The sequence below is a fragment of the Cynocephalus volans genome, chromosome 2 (genome assembly GCF_027409185.1).
Source record: "Cynocephalus volans isolate mCynVol1 chromosome 2, mCynVol1.pri, whole genome shotgun sequence".
Classification (NCBI taxonomy): domain Eukaryota; kingdom Metazoa; phylum Chordata; class Mammalia; order Dermoptera; family Cynocephalidae; genus Cynocephalus; species Cynocephalus volans.
This window is the reverse complement of record NC_084461.1, coordinates 112,527,084-112,548,439: the sequence shown is the minus strand read 5'-3', so window position 1 is coordinate 112,548,439 and position 21,356 is coordinate 112,527,084. Positions and strand designations below refer to the sequence as shown.

Sequence of the window (21,356 nt, the reverse complement as noted above, 5' to 3'; positions counted from 1 at the left end):
TTTTCCCAGGGAGATGCTGTCTCAGGATACTTTTCCCAAAGGACCTCAGCTCTGATTCATCCAATCTTTATTTTTTTATCACTTTGTTTTATTTCATTTCTACCCTTGCTAATGTGAATAAAATGCATGCCATAAAGAAATAAACTCCAGAGGACACGAAAGGACAGACCTCAGGTATATTTACTCTGCTGGCAAAGATTCTTCTCTTTGGTTTTCTAAGATTCCCCAGTTTAAGTCTTTCCTCCATGACAGCTTTCTGTTCACAGTAGAGCTGCTGCATTCTAAAATAGGATCGATGCCACCCTCCCCTGCAGTGTGACAAACCTCTGGTAAGCGGATGATGCTAAGTTCTTTTACCATCTGTCTAGTTTTGTGTTCCTCCCTCCCCCACTGTCTAAAAACATAGTATCCTACAGCTGTGTGGTTACGTGACTGCTGCTGTCTGAAGGGGAGAAATTCAATGTTTGCTTCTGAACCCTTCTCTTTGTTTTGTTTTCTTACAATATAAACATTATAGGATACACTCAAACCTATGAACTTGAACTTCAGTTTGCCAATAATGAAATTATTTAGGTTCTTTACATTGGTGATACTTCATAAACTTTTGTTGTTTTCTTATTGAGACTCTTTATAAATCTTCGTCAGAGACCACAGAAGTGACACTATTATTAAGAAACATTGGGACTTCTTGTAAACATTCTGGAGGCTCCTCAAGCTCTTGTGAAGGATGGAGCTCCTGCTCAGCTTCCAGTTGCTGAATCTTCCTTTCCTTTTCCTCTAAAACTTTTTCCAGCTGAGTGATCTTCTCAGTCTGAAGGGAAAGCTGGGTCGACAGCTTCATAATCAGGCTGATTTTTCTATCACCTTCTTCCACAGGTGGGAGACCACCACAGAACTCTTCCAGTGAGTTGTCTTCTAAAGCAAACAAGAAAAGGTAAGTCTTAGCGGTTTTAATTAGATTTCCAGAACTCAAAGAGAGGAAAGATGAAAAATCTTCATTTCTCACATCCTTAAAAGAGAGCACAGATGTTGCATCATCCGGTTAGATGCACTGAGAATGGAATCTGGGCCCAGTGAGGGGAAGGACACTGGGTGCTTATAAGAAGAGAACTTGGAGGCCTCTTGAGAGCGAAGAGTATCAGCCCTTGCCAACTCTTTTTTATCCACTTTTAACTTCCAATTAACCATGGGAATGAGCCATCCTTGAAAATACAATCTACAAACATCCATCCCAAGTTTCATGTTATCCTTTCTCTTTGCCCTAAGAATCTTTCACAAGAGCTGCAACTAAGTAGAAATATGCTTCAATTCTAATTTTAATTTGACTGGAAAAAGAAAAAAAGAAAAAAGGTTGCCATTGCCCATTCTGGGGAAAGCAATCATGAGAAAAGACTCATTTCTTAACCCAAGTCGGTTGTAGGGTTGGCAGGGGTGTAATTTGAGGTGATCCAGGAAATCGCTATTAGCATGGTATGTCCCTTAGAGATTCTTTTCTGTGTGAAGGCTTTTCAGCATTTCTTAATAAAATCACAAATACCTCCTGGACAGAAAAGCTTATCCTTTATCAGTGTCTATAGGCTAACCCCTCAGATAAGGATAAAGTCCTGACTAAGGAGGGACAGAGACGCTCCCACGGAGATCAGCGGTTTGTGACGGGCAGCAGGGAGTCCTTGAAAACAAATCTCACTAGCCCATCAAAAGATGTAGCTCCTTAAAGCAGACCCTCTCTTACTAGACTTTAGAAGTACAGTATTGCCCTCCTAACCACCCTAATCTTGAAATTTCCACCATTAAGTTTCTCTGAGCTATATATAAAAAGCAGACTCGGGTATAAGCGTACTTCAAAAAATTCATGGAAAAATAGAATTGAAGGATAATACAAATCTTTCCATGAACTTTTTGAAGTACCCTTGTATAAGTAGTAAGGGAAGTCAAGGGCTTGGGTATCATTTTATGGATAATGGAGCCAAGAGCATATAGGTGAACCTGACACATGGTCTCAACAGTTGATGGCTATAATTGAAGGTCCAGCATCTACTCAATTCCCAGTGAAAATAAACCGCACAGCTGCACCTGAAATGTTATTGGCAGTGCTGGATGCAAAAGCCGGCTACGATTGTGTACCTACACACCTGCTAAAGATGGGCAGCTTTGCTGTGGTAGTGCAGGCAGGCAAGGAATCACCCATTTCTCAGCAAACAGAACTAACTGGCAGTCATCACTTTCCCAAGGGATGATGGGGTAAAAACTTGAGCACCACAGTGCACAGTGGGCAGGATGCTTTTGTTTTCACAAAAGTGCTAAGAGGAGAGATCAGGCTATTTTCTGCTTTTAGAAATGATTTTTAGCAATTTACTAAATTTTAAGATTGCATGGGAAAATTTTTGTTCTGAATATCTGGAATTCTAATATTTAAGGAGATGGTGGTTTGAGTACCTTTCTTAAGTTAAAGGGCAATGGGAAAAGATTTCAAATTTCAAAGGAGCATTTAGTTCATTGCCTCTGCAACAGGCACATGCTTTCCAGCCCAGGAGAAGGAGTCCACCTGGTGGACCCTCCTTCCTCATCTGCCGATATGCCAGGGACTCACCTTTCCTTACACTGGCCAGAGCTGTGCTGTCCCGTGCAGTATCCACTAGCCACATGTGACCATTAAGCAATTGAATGTAGCTAGTTGGAAATGAGATGTGCCATTAAGGGTAAAATGCATATTTGATTTGGAAGATTTAGTTTGAAAAAAATGTAAAAGATCTCATTAAATTTTGTATATTTATTATGTATTAAAATAATATTTTGGATATATTGTATAAAATAAAATACATATTTTTGAAATTAATTTTGCTCATTTATTTTTACTTTTTAAAAATGTGGCTACTAGAAAATTTAAAATATGTGGCTTGCATTTGTGAGTCATATTTCTATTGGATAATGCTGGGCTAGCATTTCCTTTCAGATGAACATTCTCTGAAACCCAGGTGGATGTGTTATTTGTAGATGGCCCTAGTTAACCTGCACAGATGTTATTTGGGAAGGAAGACCAATTGGTCCTCAATCATTAGCACATATGTCATTATTCTGTTACCCCCCCGAGGGTAGAGGCATGGAATCTACACTTAGGAGAATGGGCTCGTATGAGTTGAAGTGAGTTTCAACAGGAGCAGAAAGAAAAGATGAGAAGTGGCAGCAAGGTAAGAGTGGGAAGCTGCTGAGAGAACAGTGGGGCAGAGTGGGGATGGCCAGGCCTCAGTGAGGCTTAGGGGTGACAGGGTGCCTAGGAGCCTCTCTCTTTGTGTGTGTCTGCCTGCCACCATCTCCCTTTTCTTTGACTGTTCCTTCAGCCTTTTCTCTCCTCAGTTTTTCCTCTCCTTTCAAACTGGTAAAATTTTCTTTTTTGCTTGTTTTTTTAGATGGTGCAATATAGGTAACACACTTTGTTCAACTATTTCTAATAAAAATGGGCAAAAATGCAGCAGGGTGGCATTACATAGGCAATTCTAGTCACTAATTTACATCCTCTACTGGGAGAGAGAAGAGGGAGAAGGTAGAAAGACAATGAGAGAAAAAGAGGCAGGGTGTGTTAGTCAGCTTGGGCTGCTATGACAAAATATCACAGACTGAGTGGCTTAAACAACAGACATTTATTTCTCACAGTTATGGAGGCTTTAAGTCCCAGATCAGGTTGTCAGGATCGTCAAGTTCTGGTGAGGACTCTCTTCCTGGCTCGTAAACAGCAGCCCCCTTCTTGCTGTGTCCTCACGTGGCAGAGAGAGAAATGGAAAGCTCTCTAGTGTCTCTTCTTATAAGGCACTAATTCCATCATGAGGGCCCCACCCTTATGACCTCATCCAAGTCTTATTAATTTTCACAGGCCCCATCTTCATATACCATCATGTTGGCAGTTAGGGCTTCAGCAATTGAATTCTAGGGGGACATAATTCAGTCCATAGCACAGGGAGAAGACAACTGGACAAGGAGTAGAGAAGGAACATGAAGCTGAGAAAAGGAGAAATGGCCTGAGGCCTTTGACTTCTGCTCTATTGTCTTCATGTATTAAATGAACATGTTGATAAGAAGACAAGCTAAAGAGTATTTACACCAAAAAGAAAATTTCTTATACAGGTATATTTATTACTAAATGATCTCTTTATACATATAATACAAATATTTTTGCTATGTTTCTAAACACATTACAAATAACAAAAGTGTTTAAAATTCTTCTACAAAGTGGGGGACTCTAAGAGTCTCACGTTCTATTTGTATTGAAAATTGCCACGGCCACCCCAGTGAGTTTTCTGGCTTCTACCACTAACCATTGCGTTGCCCTTTCCTCATCCAGGCTCCAGCCTCCCTCATCTGTAGCAGGGAGTGGTGGGTGTCCCCAAGGTCCTGACAGTTCTACATGTGCCAAATCTCTAAAACCCGTGGTCTTTCCTAGACTCCAGGAGACCCAGAGACAGCAACAAGAAAGGCTCTCCTATCCGTGAGAGAGGGCAAACTTGCTTAGCCACAGTTGGGGTATGAACTCAGCACACTTGTTACTGCTGCGGAGGTTTTTAAAGGCACATGCTATTTTTCATCCTTTCCCCTCTTTCTGCCATGACTTAAAATAGACATGAAGCAGGAATGAGAAGGAAGGTTTAAGGTCAGAGCAAAGAGGATGCAGGAGAGGGGCAGTGGGAGTTGGGCAGGTTTAGAAAGACGTAGAAAGAGGAGAGATGACAGAAGCAATCCCGCCTGCAGCTGGGCCAGGCTGTGCTCACTTTTCTATGTCAGCCTTGAAAGATCAAAGACCCAGAAGAAATTGTGACATTTGCCTTTGGCCCTTTCCAGCTTCATTCTTCATACCCTCAAAACCTTCATGCTCTTAGCAAAGTGCCACACGAGAGTTATGTCAAAAATGGCTATTAATAAGTAAATAGATGACAGCAAAGGTAATTGTATTTTAAGAAGTAGCTTAGAGACCGAGAGTTGGAATGCATTTTGGGGGCAATCTGGTCTCACCTGCCGCCCAGTACAGGAATTATTTTGGCAGCATTTCTATGATGATTTTCTAAGTGAATGGCTCTGGTGTCCTCAAGATCTTCCATAGGTTGGCTGCCAATTGCAATGAATGAGTAAAATGTTCATTTTGTGATCACTGCAGCTACACGTTTTTATAGAGAGAACTGACAGGTGGAAAGCTGTGCAGCACAGACTGGGAGGAAATGGGGTACAACTTGTTGCTAATCAGAGAAAGAAGGTGTACTGTCATTTTAGCTCAAAAGACCTAGAACACGTGAAGACATTGCTTTATGAGTCCAGGAAGTTAATAGTTTTCTGTAAACAGTGATACAGTGCTGAACAGTGACACAGTAAGTGGCAGGAAGGAATTTTTAGATTTTCTAAAAACAGTGGTCCTTCAAATAAAAGATAATATGAATCTTTCCATGAACTTTTTGAAGAAGCCTCGCACTTCTTTCTGAAGAAGGGTGTTCCTCATTAGATCCCTTGACTGGTGCCACCCCCCAAAAGTGTGCATTGAACAGAGAAATGCTGAGAACTGCTGATCTAGTTTCTGATTCTAATGGGAAGCACACTTATTCCCAGTTGGATGGCAAATATCCTCCGTAGTCACCTTTTTGTGCATTCATTTGTCCAATTATGAATGACTGGGGCCCTGCACTCAGAGAATGAAAAAAATGGGATGTTAGCTCCTGCAGCTGCAGCTCTGCGGTGGGGAAGGGAAGAGGCAGCACTAAGCTGGGCCTTAAAGGACATTTAGGATTAGCCCAAACAAACACCACTCCTGGAAGCTCACTCATGAAAGTTTACTTTTCTCTCTGCCTTTCAAGCTCGTGACCAAGGCTGCCAGGTATTTACTTAACAAGACTCTCACTGGTGAGGTGATTAAATACCTCATTCCACCAGAGCCACCCAGGATTACTGTTTGGCCCGCAAGACTATGTCAGCTTCCTGCTCAGTACAAATGCCCGTCTCTCTGACTCACTTCATGCTGGTTTTGAAAGCCGTGTACAATTTGTCACCAACCACCAGGGAGTCCAGTTTCATCTCCTGCTATACTTTGACTTACACATATATATACATATCTCCCATTTGAATAAAAAACAAAAACAAAAACCTTCCTAGTTTTCTATCCTTCTCTAGATTTATTTTTATTTATTTATTTTTATTGGAACATAATTGATTATACATATTTGTGAGGTACAGAGTTGACTATCAATACTTGTGTACAATATGTGATGATCAAATCAGGATAGTTGGAATATTCATTATAAGATGTACTAGTTCTCTGTGTCTATTAACCAATTTCTCCCTAACTCTCTCCCCCCCTTTCCCACCTCTAGTAATCACAGTTCTGTTCTCTCCTGAAAGTTCAACATATTATTGTGATTCTTTTTTTCTTCCTTTCTTTTTATCCATCCTTCCTTCATTCCTTCCTTCCTTCTTTCTCCCACTACTGAGTGAGGAAATGCAGTATTTCTATTTCTGTTCCTGGCTTTTTTCACTTAATATGATTCTCTCAAAGCTCATTCATGCTGCTATGAATGGCAGAATTATATTCTTTTTTATGGCTGAGTAGTATTCCATTGTGTATATATACCACATTTTCCTTATCCATTCATCTGTTGAAAGACATTTAGGTTGGTTCCTTATCTTGGCTGTTGTAAATAGAGCTGCAATAAATATGAGAGTGCAGGTATCCCTTTGACGTTGATTTGCATTCCTTTGGGTATATACCCAGTAGTGAGATTGCTGACTCATATGGTAGTACTTTCCTAGATTTTTAGAATAAATATTTGAGAACAGCAGTTCTCTGAAATAAATGATTCACTTATTTTTTTGTATTCTTGTAGTACCTGCTAAAAATCAGATTAGTCTTATATCTTGAAGTATTCTCTATCCTACCTCTTCAGTGTTTTTATTTGTACAAAGTGCCAAATGACTAACTTCAGAGGTGTTCCAATTTTCTTCCACTAATGCTGTGAATACTTAGAATGCATCTGAAGTTGGCATGTATTAATTGACTCAGAAAAAACAAGCAGTGTTATAAGAATAGTGATTTCATTAGCAAATGAGTTTGGTCACTTAAAAACATTAAAACATAGTGTGGTCTTTGCTAGGATGTTTTGATATCATACCATAATGATGATCAATCTTTTAATAAGATTATGTTTTAGAGGAAAAACGTGAGGTGCAATGGCTGACTGCAGAGAATATATATTTTCACCGAGTAGCAGGCCCACACCTAAGAGCTTAAAAAGAACTGTCTGTTCTTGTAAGTGCCTTGGAAGGGAATAAATACTTAGTTGAAACCATGATGGTGGGGGCAGCCCTGATAGCATGGGGAAGTGTTCCTGAGAGCAGTGGATCAAAGAGCCTATAGCAGCCCTAATGAAGAGAAAAACTGGAAAAATGATGGGCAAGAGAGACTGCAGGAAGCAGTTGTTGCTCAGCGTTTCTCTGGGCTCCAAGCAGATGTGGTGCCTTTGTGTCTTAGTCCACTCAGGCTGCTACAACAAAGTAGTATAGACTGGGTAATTTATAAACAACAGAAATTTATTTCTTATAGTTCTGGAGGCCAGGAAGTCTAAGATCAAGGCACCAGCCGGTTCAGTGTCTGGTGAGGGCCTGTTCCTCAAAGATGGTGTCTTCTAGCTGCATTCTCACATCGTGGAAGGGCCAACAGGCTTGCGTAAGCCTCTTTTATAAGGGCACTAATCCCATTCTCAGGGGCTCTGCCCTCATGACCTACTCACCTCCCAAATGTCCCACCTCTTAATAGCAACACATTGGGGATTAGATTTTAATGCATGAACTTTGGATGGACACAAACACTTGGACCATAGCATCGTGACAGTCTCCAGAACTAGAGTGAGGGGTCTGGCTGATGTGGACACTTCATGGACTTGTTCAGTGTCTTGGGACCATGTAGGATGAAAAGCACTCATCTCTAACTGGTAGCATCACTCGTGGCAGTTAGATGCTGTCTGAGAGCTGAGAGAACTGAGCACACCAAGGGCACTGCAGATTCCTATCTTCCTTCTCATGCTCACTCTGAAGCATCTACTTACTCTGATGCCCATGCTTATCATCTAATTAAATGTAATTCTCTCTTGCCCAGCACACAGAGTGCAAGTATTGCAATAGCTTCCTACCTGGTCACCCTGCTTCTGCTACTGTAGTCTGGTTGCAACTCTGCACAGAGAGGTCCCACTAAAATATGAGTTAAGTCTTGATGCTCTTGCCTAAAATCCTCTGATGACTTTTCCTCTCATGCAAACTAAAAACCCAATTGCTTGTACTGATCTGTAGGGCTCTATATGATCTAGGCTCCCTTTACCTCACTGACACATCTCCTGTTCCTCCTCTCCAGAGTAAGTGTAGCATTTACTCTGCTACATTTCCACTACCCTCATTGTTATTCCCAACAGTCCAGGCATGTTCCTGCCACAGGGCCTTTGCATTTGCTATTTCTTCTCCCTGGAAAATTGTACCCTTGGTTAATTAGCTCATTCAATTTCTTCAATTATTCACTCTCCAAAGCCACTTTCACAAAATGTAGGCTTTTTCTGGCCAAGCTACCTACAATTTCAACCTGACCCCATTGCTAAACACTTCAAAACCCTGTTCCCTGCTTTGTTTTTACCGACATAATGTATCTGACTACTATATATTTTATTTTTATCCTGTTTGTATTCTCTTTCCCTCTCTAGGATGAAAGCTCCATGAGGACAGAGTTCTTTGATTGTTTTGTTCGCTACTATATCCTCTGTGTCTAAAATGTGTGTGGAATGTAGTAGGTACTCATTTGTCAAGTGAATAAATGCACAAAAGTTAAGTGCATATACGATACAAAATCACCATAGAACGGACCATTCAAAAGGTTTCAATTGGTTTATCATCAGGACAGTTCCTAGATTTCCTTCCTGGGCATATGTTTTCCTCAAACAGAGCTTTTCACTACTACGTTAAAAAGCAAACAAACAGAAAACAGTAATCTGTTGTGATTGTACAGCACTGCATGTAACATCTCTGAATTTACTTTACATATATATAGAGAGAGAAAATGGAAATGTTAGAATAGTTGACTCCCCAGACATCTTCCGGATCTATAATTTAGATTCTATAAGCTACAAAAATGGTTCCCCAAATTTGGCACCTGGAAAGCTTTGTCACATATGGAGAATCCAGGGCCTCACCCCTGAAATTCTGCTGGAGTGAATCTAGAAGAGTGATTAGGAATCTATATCTTTACAAAGCTCCCCAGGTAATTCTGATGATCAGCTAGGTTTTAACAACTGAATTTCTGCTGACCTACGAGAGAGATGGTGAGCCAAGCTTTTGGCTAAATCTTAAAAGGTAGGTCAGAAAACTCCCAGGCAAGCCTCTTCTTGACAAGACTGCAGTGCGTGCAGCTGGCAGAGAGATCACAGCTATTCTATTCTTTGTGCCTCTCTTTGGCTACTTGACAAGAAGGCTCTGCCTGTCAATGTTACTAGCTGACTGAATGCATCCATGGTCCTTACAGCCATCCCCTGCCCCCCTTTAATTAGCTTACATCCCAGCAACATCTTGCCAGTTCTAACTAGGCTGAATTATCTGCAAAGAAAAATTATCCAGAGAAAATGATGAGAGTTTGGGGGTTTGTTTTTGTGTTTGTTTCCATTTCTATTTCAGTGGATCGATGGATTCATTTCCTTGCAAGCTGGTCTGCAGAGGCATCTCTCTTTTCCTACCCATGAGGAATGGGTGGGAAAGAGCGAATTAGGCAGAGGGAGGGGAAGGAAGAGATCACATATTAGGGTGGGAACATAGTGACTCCACAGCTTCCATAGAAGTTTAACAACTATCACCACCATTCAGGGGGAAAGTAAATTCCCTTCTGAGCATCTGAATCCAGGGCTTTATTCTTGGAGCTTGCTGGAACCAGCTGATATGTCCAAGAAGACTGATAAAAACGTTATCACAGAAAGGTGCATTAATACCTGGACACTAGCATGGGAAGGGGGAGAGGGTGGGGTGTTAGCTATTTATGTGGAAAATTAAGTGATGATGTCTCAAAGAAGATGCCACAAAACTAGTATACTCTGGTACCTGGTGGGAGGTGGAGGAAACACCCAGTGGCCAGACATCACCTGGTGGGCAGAGTGCAGTGCTGTATTCTATCTTTGGTCTACTCACCAGTAGGGCAAAGTGTTTTACTAGGGTGAGGGTGGGACAACATAGGATAACTCTCTTTCTGGGGCAGGGTTCCTCTTACCCACTTCAGGGTCTTGGATAACATTAGGATATTTTCCAGAAGGGGTTCTTTGACAAGGTTAAGAAGACACACACACTGTCAGTATAACCATGTACCTGACTTATACCAAGAGGCAGTTAACCTAAGCAGAAGAAAGGGTCTTTGGAACCTCTCTTACTTCTTCCAGTGAGCAGGACCCGTAGTGCCGTCCTTTAATTCTGGCTCCTTTGAAGAGAGTAATAAATGGAATACAATGATTGACAACCTAGACAGAAGCCAAAAGGTAAAAATGGACCTTGGTGGGAAAGGGTCCAGAAACTGGAGGGAGGGAGGGATCTAGGAGATGGTGTGAAAGTACAAAAGAGAGCAGGCAATAGATGAAGGACTCTTTCTATGCTTATCTGAAGAAAAGCCAGTATAAACTCAAAGTCAATTGATGGAATAAAATAAAGATAATTTTACATATTTTTGACTGCATGTTGCATTAGAGTTTCAAGTGTGAGACTTTTCCATTTTTCTTCCTGGTGCACAAAGGAATATGCAGCTACTTCCTTATGAAATGAGGAATGCCCATTTAGTTAGTTTGTTTGCATAGATTTTCAAAAGATGTCACAGTTTCTGATGTTGTATGGCATTACAAAATAAAGTGATGGTGTAGTAATAGTATTGGCAGGGTTATTCTTTGATAATGACAAAGAAAATTAGTGTGTGTGTGTGAGTGTGTGTGTGTTTCTGAGAAAGATGGGATATAGCCTCCATCATTTTGTTACCAGGATTTTCCTTGTTTCAACTATGCAAGAAAGTGGGCTTTGTGGACAGAGGGAGCAAGTCATTTTCATTTAACTGACCTGACACTACTGTTAAATGTCCCTGAAGACAGGACACTTGGATGCAGACATTTTTGTGTGTAAAATTTTGAGGGACGTGTGCAGCTATACCTTGCAACACATGGCCCCTTCTCTTCTTTTAACCTCACCCCATCCCTCATGTTCTTTCTTTTGATCAGCCCTGGGATGAATGATGGCACCTCTGAACTTCACTAGCCTCCTCGGTACATACAGTGCTATGTCTGGAGTCAATGCCTCTTGGGTAGAATTAAGAAATCTGTGCAAAACATATAATAAACTGCAAGAAAATAGTATAGCAGCTCAAGGATCACAGAGAATTTATTTGGATTGTTCGTTTATTTTGCCCTAAAGACTAAAAATAATGAAATCAATTGCTACTAGAATCAGCTAAGTTGGATCTTCACATAACTTTCAGAACAAATTCTCCAAGTGGTGAACATCAATCACTTGAGAATGGCATTGCTGAAATTTGTTTCTGAATTTTTTACTTATGTAAAACCTCAAACAGAGAAATTTCTTAATGCTCCATCCATAATTCTCAGCAAGCTTGTTAGAGTACTTTAGAAATAAAGAGGTGTGGTAAACAGAATAGTGACCTCCCCCACAAAGATGTCCACCACCCCCAAAGACATCCCCCAAACCTGTGGATATGTCAGCTTATATGACAAAAGAGACTGACTTTGCAGATGTGATTAAGTTAAGAATCTTGAGATGGGAAGATTGTCCTGGATTATCTGGGTGGACTCAATGTAATCATAAGGGTGATAAGAGGAAAGTAGAGGGAGAGAGTCAGAGAGAAATATCTGAAGATGTTACACTGCTGGCTTTGAAGGTGGAGAAAGAGGTCACAAGTCAAGGAATGTAAGGGGCCTAAAGAAGCTGGAAAAGACAGAGAAACAGATTTTCCCCTAGATCTGCTAGAAGGAACACAGCCCTTTTGACACCTTGATTTTAACCCAATGACACTAGTTTTGAAAATTTGACCTCCAGAAATATAAGAAAATAAATTTGTATTGTTTTAAGCGACTAAACTTATGATAATTTGTCACACAGCAATAAAAAATGAATAGAGAAAGGAAAACTAATTAACATCTGGGTAATGAGAAAGATCTACCCATAGGAGATCCAGAGACCTCATTTAGATGAAATGTTACCAATGGACTTGGATTTCAACTAAGGGCAACTGAGAATTTCTAAACATGCAAAGAGGTCTGGATTCTGGACCCTCCTGCCTCCTCTGGAGTCTTAAGCCATTGTTATTCTCTCTTCCTTGCAAATATTAACCTTTCTCTAAGCCATGAGCAGGTGAGCATACTCAATTGCTACCATCTTTAAAAGGATACAAAGCCCATCCACTACTTTGTGCCTCTCCAGTTCTTGCTCTGTCACTCTTCTTCCCTTCACAGTCTAATCTCTTCGGTGAGTTGTCTGTACTCTCTGACTCCCATTCCTCATACTTTTCTCACGTTAACCCATTGCAATCTAGCTTTCATTTTCAATTATCTTACTAAACTTGGCCTTGCTGAGGCTAACAATACCACTAAGTCACCTGGACCTGCTTCAAGTTCATCTTATATGACCCCTAAACTTTTGTCCCTATTGGCAGTCTCCCTTAGAACACTCCTCCCTTGGCTTCTGTAACACAACACTGCTTTCCTCCAAACTTTCTGGTACTCCTCTGGTCTCATTATGTGGCCTTTTTCTCAGCAATTTCCAGAGCAATTACTGCATGGAGATCCTTATACTCCTGGTCTTAAACTTTTCTCTTTCTCTTTATAGGTAATTTCATTCACTCCTGTGGTCTTGGTTGCAATATTTGGTGTGAATGATGCCCGAATTTACAACTCTAGGTCAGACCTGAGCTCTGGACCCTGGACTCCTATGTTGAGATATCTCATAAGCACCTCAAATACAGAGTTCAAACTACAGTGTCACAAACTGAACTTTTTATCTAACCTCTGAAACTGATCTACCAGTATTCCCCAGCTGAGTCAAATGGCATCACCAGGCACATAGCTGCTAAAGTCAGAAAACTGGGAGTTACCTTAGATTTCTCCTTTACCCCCCACTCTTCCATCCATCTTATCACAGAGTCCTGTTGATTTGAACTTCGAAGTATCTCTTGACTTCGTCTAATTGGCTCCACCCCCATTAGGTCATGCAATGTGTTCCTGCAGCCTCCTTCATCTCCTCATCCTTATGCAGACAGTCCCTGAGTCACAAATTTTTTGACCTTATGATGGCGTAAAAGTGACCCATGATCAGTAGAAACCATACTTCAGATTCTGAATTTTGATTTTTTTCCTAAGCTAGTGATATGCAGTATGATTCTCTCTCACAATGCTGGACAGCAGCAGTGAGCTGCAGCTGCCAGTCAGTCCTGTGCTCATGGGGCTAAGCAACTACTTCTCTACAGTATAACACAGGATCCTCAGTTTATGATGGGGTACTTCCTGAAGATACCAGGGTACTTCAAAAAGTTTATGGAAAAATAGAATGAAAAGATAACAAGAATCCTTCCATGAACTTTTTGTAGTACCCCTGTAAGTAGAACCATAAGTTGAGGATCATCTGTAATTTTCATTCAGAAATTATGTTTTCAATTTCTATGGGGTTCTACTTTATCAAGGACTTGTCCAAACTCCATGTTTCCTCTTCAGTTTTAGTCACTTTAGCTTGTGGGGGTCACTTATCAGATGAAAGAAATGAGCTTTGCAATGGCACACCTGAGCAGTTGGACTTTCACCGTTGGAATCTACAGAGTTCAATTTAGAAGAGACCAACAGAAAAGCAGACTTTATAGAAAAAGCCAGGAAAGTGGTTTAAGTGCATGAGAAGCAATAGCAGAGTTGAAGTGGGTACAAAAATGTCAATGTGGGGCTGGCTGGTTAGCTCAGTTGGTTAGAGAGTGGTGTTATAACACCAAGGTGAAGAGTTTGGATCCCCAAGACTTCCAGTCAAGACGGTGGAATAGATGGTCCCCAGCATCACTCTCTCCCACAAATCAACCAATTTACAACTATAAAAAAGCAATGACACCCAGGCTGGGGCTGCTAGAGCTCAGGGGAAGAGGAGTAGAGACCTACAGAGTGCATGAAGGTGGGAGAAGCCATGATGAGAGAAAGAAAGAACCAGTGCAACTGTTTTGAATCCTGGCTGCTTCCAGGCTGGAGCTGCTGAGCACACAGAGCAGGAGCTGACAAAAGCCACAGCTGTGCCCTTCACATGAAGTTGCTTGGAGGCAGCAGGGGAGAAGAGGGACTTGCTGGCCCTCAGGCCAGCAAGACTACTAATAGGGTTCCTGTGGACCCAAATAGGAGAAAGGGGCCACAACAACTGAACAAAAGGAGCCACTCAGAGGCCAGCGAGTTATTGCAATGGACAGGAGCATGGTCTGTCCCATGGGAAGTGTTTGGAGCAAGGGCGGTGGGGGAGCCAGGCCCACCGGGGGAACACTGGGGCACAGCAAGGACAGATGATCTGTCCCCCAATCAGCACAGGCCCACTCAGAGGAGACTGGTCAGGAATATAGAATTGCATGGGGTTCAGTTTGATGAAAAGACTCAGGCCCAGACTAGAGTTTCTACACAACCCACGTGCACCAGATCTCACTAGACCTAACAGTTCCTATAAAGTTGACCACTAAAACCTAAGCTGCACAAAAAGCCTTCCCTAGGGAATCAGCAGCAAAGCAGCAATTGAGCTCAACCACAGAGCTCAAGTGCTGGTCTCCACAGGAAGTTCCCCCATTTTAGAAGTAAGCAAAGGACAAAAAATTAGTTCCAGCACAGAGTTTAAGTGTTGGCAACAGCAAATAATCCAACATAGAACTAGAATTAAAAACAAAGTACCCATAACCCATAACCAGAGACAAAGTTTGATATTAACCAGTAAAGGTCTCATTTCACCAAAGAACACCTATAACACCTAGAAGGCCCAGAAGTCCCCTGGTCTACCAAACCAGAAAGGGATGAGGGCTGGGGGCCTCAGCCATGCCCCCTGAGACCCACAACGAATCCCGAGGGTGGCGAACAAGGGCCTCAGCCATGCCCTCCCAACACACACAACCAGCCCAGTGACAACCACTGAGCCACCACAGGAAGTGCCCCAGGCTCTCCTGAGCCAGGGTGGTGGAGGACTGAGGGCCTTGGCCACACCACCCTGACATGTGTCACCAGCCCAGCAAGGACCACTGAGCCACAGCAAGAAGGGTCCTGCGTTCCCGAGCTGGAGTGGTGGGGGGCGAGGGCTTTTGCCACACACCCCTGACATCTGCACCCAGCCTGGCAATGATGCAGCCATCACTGGAAGCCCCCTGGTCTCCCCTTTTGGAATGAGGGGGGATGCCACGGTCTTCAACCCCGCCTCTCCTCCTTCCTCCTTCTTCCATCCTGTTACCTTCCCTTTCCCCTCTCCCCCTCCCTCCCAACTGCTCTGTAACCATATCATAGAATATAAAAAAATAATAATATTAATAAAAAAAAAAGAGAAAGCAACCCACGCAAAAAAAGAGTTCAGATCACCATATCAGCCAGCCACCAATAAACAAAAAGCGGCAAAGTGGGATGGCCATTGCACACTAAGAGGTATAGCTAACAGAAGCAAATACTGCTTATCAGTCTTACCTCCAATACAAGCAATTGTATCTAACTTTATTTCTATCAACTCTTCCTTTCACTTTTATTTTGTGCAACTTGCTGTTAATTTAAATTTCACAGGAACAAGACAAAGGTAATAAACTGACTCAGGATTGGGGTGAGGGTTGTGATGTCTCTGCTAAGTTAAATTGGCAGCATAATTCTTAAGCACAGCCTGTGGACCATGGCTCTTTCAATTCCTCTTCCCTGTGGAATGCCATTACAATCTGATCAGATTTATTTATTTATTTATTTATTTGTTTTGCAATTTCAAGATGTAATTTCATCTTGAAATTAAAATAGATAATTCGAAAGTGATAGAGAAATTCCCCAAGAGAGAAAGCAAGCAAGCTTTTCTTTCTTTAGGAAATCTTCTGATATTCAGTACAAATGTGAATTTTCATAGATATTTTTCCCATAGTTAACTACTTTATCAGGTAAATTACATTTTCTGAGAACATTATCAAAGCTACTAGTAAAGGAGTTATTTTCAGGTTGGGCTCAAATCCAAAGCACTACAGAGAAGTACAAAAATTGTCTAAGGCACTGATAAAATACTCAGCAAATGCTTTTGTACTGATATTAGGAAGTTGTGTTGTATATATTTGGGATGTATTGCACATAAATAATACTATAAAAATAATATATATGTAAATTTTAGAGATGTCAAAGAACTTTTATAACTATGATTTCATTTTTTTCTTTTTCTAAAGCCCCCTCCTCTGTACTTGTGAGACAGGAGGAAAGAGAAGGAGAAAGGGGAAGTATGGAAAAAAAATAAACATTTACAGAGGACCTACTCTATGTCATTTTCCTAATAGCTTGTTCAGTGATGGTGCCAAAGTAGAGTAAATATTGACATCTTGTTTCTATTATTGTGACTGATAACACCAGAATCTTTGTATAGGAGCATGTCTGAAATATGCAGGCACCTTTTAAACCACATTACCCCATCTGCCTCCACTGTCAGGTGTCCATGGAAGTCCATGTAGGCCATATCCCATCAGCATCTCATGTTGATCTGAGGTCACAGCATACCCAGGGGGGTCATATGCTAAGCACTTTTCAATTGTTTATAGAATACTCCTGGCTTTAAAAGAATAGAACAGGCCAGGTGTCTCATTCTTTTTTGTTTCCAACTATTATTAATTTCTGATCTAGCAAATGCTAAGAACCTTAGGGATTGGCAGCAGGGTTACCATAAAGACTTGTGGGCATTTGTTCTGGTGATTTTCCAAGATGACCCTCCCAGTGTCTTCTGGTTCCAACACCTGGATAAACAAAGGCTTAGGGCACATTCATTTTCAACAAACCAACTTCCCATTTTGTCTTTGGCTTAAGATAAAGAAACTATTTAAATTTAATCCGCAATATTTATTAATGGGTCACCTCAATTATTCCAACAACTTAAATCAAATCTTCAAATGACGAAGTGTGCCAAAAATTGTGAAAGTATCTGTTTCTTTTTAGGACTCAGATTGGCTTTAAAAAATCAATTAAGGTGATTTTTTACTTGGGATTAGCTTCAAAGAATCAATATTGTTTGTGGATATATCAGTCAGGGTGATTCAGTTCCAAATAGCAGGACATGTGACTATCAGCAACTTAGGCAATGCGAAGTTCAATACTGCACATGAGGTGAAGTCTAAGGAATTCTATTTGCAAGATGGCTGCATTCTTCACAAGGCATTGTCTAAAAGTTGGAAGAAAAAGGAAAGTCCTGTTTTGTCTCCCCTTTTTAAGAGTTAGGAAACCTTCCATGATGCTTGCAACAGAATTGAGTTCATATACATATTTTTTCAATGGTTATATCATATTCTTAATGCAGTCCTTAACTAGGAAAAAATAATCACCAGGATTGCTTAAGATTAATGAACATTAGCATTCAGGGGTGGGTGGGGAGGACCCCTAAAGCACATTACCTGTCTAAATTATGAATGAAATTGGGGTTCTGTTAATAGGAAGAAAAATAGTGTCTTTTGTGCAGGTGACTAATAGTGTCTGCCACAGTGAACAAAACTGTTTTTATATCAAATGCCAATAATAGTGTATCATTCGGTACTATTTTTGTCTAAACAATCTGAAAGCACACCCTCAAACTGGCATAAGTAGTAAGGAGAATGCACTGGCTCCAGAGAGAGGGCTAGTTTCAGGCAAGACTTGAACTAGTGGCCTCAATAATGTAACTGAAAGTTTGGCTTCTTTCAGTCTCTCTGCTCTTTCCTTACCATGTCAGCTTTTTCCTAAGCCTGGTACTATTCTGGTATCCAGATGGCTTCCACTATCTTCTAGGGATAATGCTTCTCTTTGTCTAGTGTCAAAGAGAGTCTCTGCTTGTATTTACTACAGGAAAATAAGCAGTTTGTCTTTCTCATAAGCTTCAACAAATATCCCTCACACCCGCTTTGGCTCATTCAGATGACAAGCTCATCTCTGAATCAATGAATGGGCTATGCAATTGGTGTTTAAGCTTACAACATTGTAATGCATTTTTAAGCAATGCAATTTATAATAGTAATTTTCTGATTGATATAAAAGGAAATCAGAAAGACAAGTGAACGAATGAATTAATAATGAATAAATAAAAGCCCCTCCCAATTATTATGAGTCTCATATTGTAGACGTTTTCCTAGTAAGAGTTTCAATAAATTAAATATTGTTGTCTAGAAGATAGCTTAAAATAAAGCAAAACATAAAAATCAAATTTGCAAGAAGCATCTTGTGAAAGTCACACCAGTATCAAAATTTTAGCAGATAAAGAAGTTGGTCATTTTAGATCCAATTTTTTTGGTTTTGACAAAGATTAAGAAGTTATTCATTGTGATATCTTGACATCGGGGAAATTCTACTACATAATTATTTTTTGGCTAAAGAACTAACTCAGAATTCAGTTAGTTTAGGTTCAAATTTGGCTTTGATATTTATCATTTGAGGAGATGTTCAAAATCAAAATAAATAAGAAATACTTTTAGTAGTATGTACTTTTAAGTGCATAACAATGTTTAATGCCAGGAATGTCAGTGTTTCTAGCATAGCTACCATATACATCACAAAGTAAAAAAACAACAACAACAAAAAATGGTAATTTTCCCCCATTCTAGAGTTCTATAATTGTATTAGGGACTTTGGACTTACAAGCATGTATTCCAAACTCTTTTGGTATTTAACATAATGCAGTGTGTTGCGTGTGTGTGAGTGTGCATGTGTGTGTGTTGTTAATTTACATGTTGACATCTAAGCTCCTTATTCCTGAGGAATACTGCATCTATGCATCTATGTTGCCCAATAGTGAGTACATGAGAACTGCCAGATTCTTGTTGAGTTAAATTGGAAATGACGATGATGATTATGACTCTGTCTCCAATAGGTGAATGGGTTGGAGTGAGTAGCTTATTTAATATTCCTCTAATGTCACTATGACCCCCAAACTACTTGTCAGTCCTTTCTTAGAGAAAAAAGGCCAATAGACTAAAGTTGGGAAGAAATAACTTGGTTAATACCTCATTAGCTTTTTTCAGCTTCCTAGAAATTGAGTCCTATCAATGATAAATCACAAAATTATGTATTTGCATATGAGCATGAGCCTCCCAATGGGAAAAATAACAGTGTCAGCAAGTAAAATTTCAATTAAAATTTTAAAAAAAATTTCTGAAATTGGTTCTATATTAACAACTGGTATAATAAATGTGTGAAAAGAAAATAGAACATCTTAAATCCTCAAATTATCATCTCTCTGCAAGGATGGTATGGGAGTGCAGGTGTGTGTATCTCTATGTGTAGACATATGTCTATGTGGTCCAAGAATGTCCAGAGAGAAAGCATGACAGTGTGACACAGGAAGTAACAGAGGTAAGTGGCTGCTAGTCAATGGGGAATCCTTTATCTGGTCTTACCCCACCTGAAAGGTGCACTCTCTGTCCAAATGGTTCATCTTGTCACTGAAGTACAGAATGATGGAGTTACAGAGGGACACAGAGAGAGAGACTGATGGAGAGAGGGTGATAACTACCTAGGGAGCCTACCAGAGAGAAAAGCTACAGGAATGAGCAGTAACCGGGCAATTTTGCCAAGGATGCTTTGGAAAAGAGTGATTCTCTACTACAAAGACTTTGTGCCCTGAGGGAGAGCTATGAACAATTGCATATAGAGAAACTGAGAATCTGCTTTGAGTACAGAAGCCTTAGTATAAGAGAGGCACTGTACCTTATATATTCTGAAACTAGGTCACAGGAGAGAACAGTGAATCCTGCAGAACCAGGGCAGTGATGCAAAGTATAGACAGGACTAGAGTTTTTTTCTTGTCTACAAATTTCTTAATGAATACATATTAAAAATTAATACTAGAACTACATGTTTTGTCCAAGGTAACTTTAGAAAGGTAATTATAGTTTTTCCTATAGTATGGTTTCAGGCATTCTCAATCCCTTTACGATTATAAAGTTCTGAGCCAAAGAACCCTTCAGATATTGTCAGAGACAGGCATGGGAACCAAGTATCTGCAGTGGTAAAACAGGATAAGCAGCATCATTTTCCAAGTGCTGCTGGAATAGGGCTGATTCAATCTGGATGTGTCTCCCACTACATATGCATAGGTACATTATACATACATATACATATAGCAGGGCCAGGAGTCTAGAGGGACCAACTGAAATAATACTGCAACCAAATGCAAAGCTCTTAACTGCCCCCTCCCCCATCAGTGATATGCTTTTATATAAAAACGAACTGACATAAAAGTTTGATTTCATAAAAAGTTCTGGTGGATTAATATCAACCAAGAGAAAGGTGAAAATAAATGGAATAATACCAATTAGCATCCACATGGGACTCACTCATTTTGGAAGGTTTTGGAGATTTAGACTCATTCATTCATTTCATAGAGTGCCTTTTATACACAAGCCTCTAAGTTAGGCCTTGGGAATAAAATAGCAATTAAAAACTGGACCCTACCCTCAAGAAAAAATGTAAATGCTCAATTCTTCTTATACTGGGTTACTTCAAAAAGTTTATGGAAAAACAGAATTAAAAGATAATACAAATCTTTCCATGAACTTTTTGAAGTACCCTTGGATTGTTCATAATAAGCTTTCTTGTGCTAAAAATCTGTTAATTTGCTCAATTTCAAGATAAAAATCTGCAGATATTCTCAAATACAAAAGGACAATCCATGATGAAAGCAAGTATCTTGAGAAGTATTATAGCAACATTAAAACATAAAATATACCCCTTAGTTTCCTATTGTCAAGAGGAATGTGACTAGAATGATATAAAGTACTGTTTTCCTTAAGTTGAATATAAAATTATGATATCAACACTCAGGGAAGGGATCAATTTGTGTTCAAACTTGGGCCCTTCCAATCACTTGCTGTGTGACCTTGGCGGAGTTACTTAAATTTTCTGTGCCTCAGTTTCTTCATCTGCCATTAGGGCAATCAGTGCATCAGTATGGTATCTCATAATGTTGTAAGAGACTTAAGTAGCTTAATTCATGTTAAGCTCTTAGCATAGTGGCTGGCACATAGTAAGTGCTTAAGAAATGTTAGCTATTGTTATTATTGTCAACATACTATTTCTAAGCACATTCTCCAAACCAAAGTACCCCATCTTCCTGTAAATCAACTGATCTTTCTG

The 21,356-nt window shown here is 40.2% G+C and overlaps 1 protein-coding gene across 1 annotated transcript in view; it reads right to left on the bottom strand.

Moving 5' to 3' along the window:
* Positions 1–628: 628 nt before the first annotated feature.
* The window catches only part of CCDC192 (coiled-coil domain containing 192), a 174,767-nt gene continuing 154,039 nt past the window's right edge, over positions 629–21,356 (bottom strand). Inside the window, 1 exon segment of the mRNA XM_063087627.1 lies at positions 629–915. Within this exon segment, the coding sequence (XP_062943697.1) occupies positions 629–915 (287 nt within the window).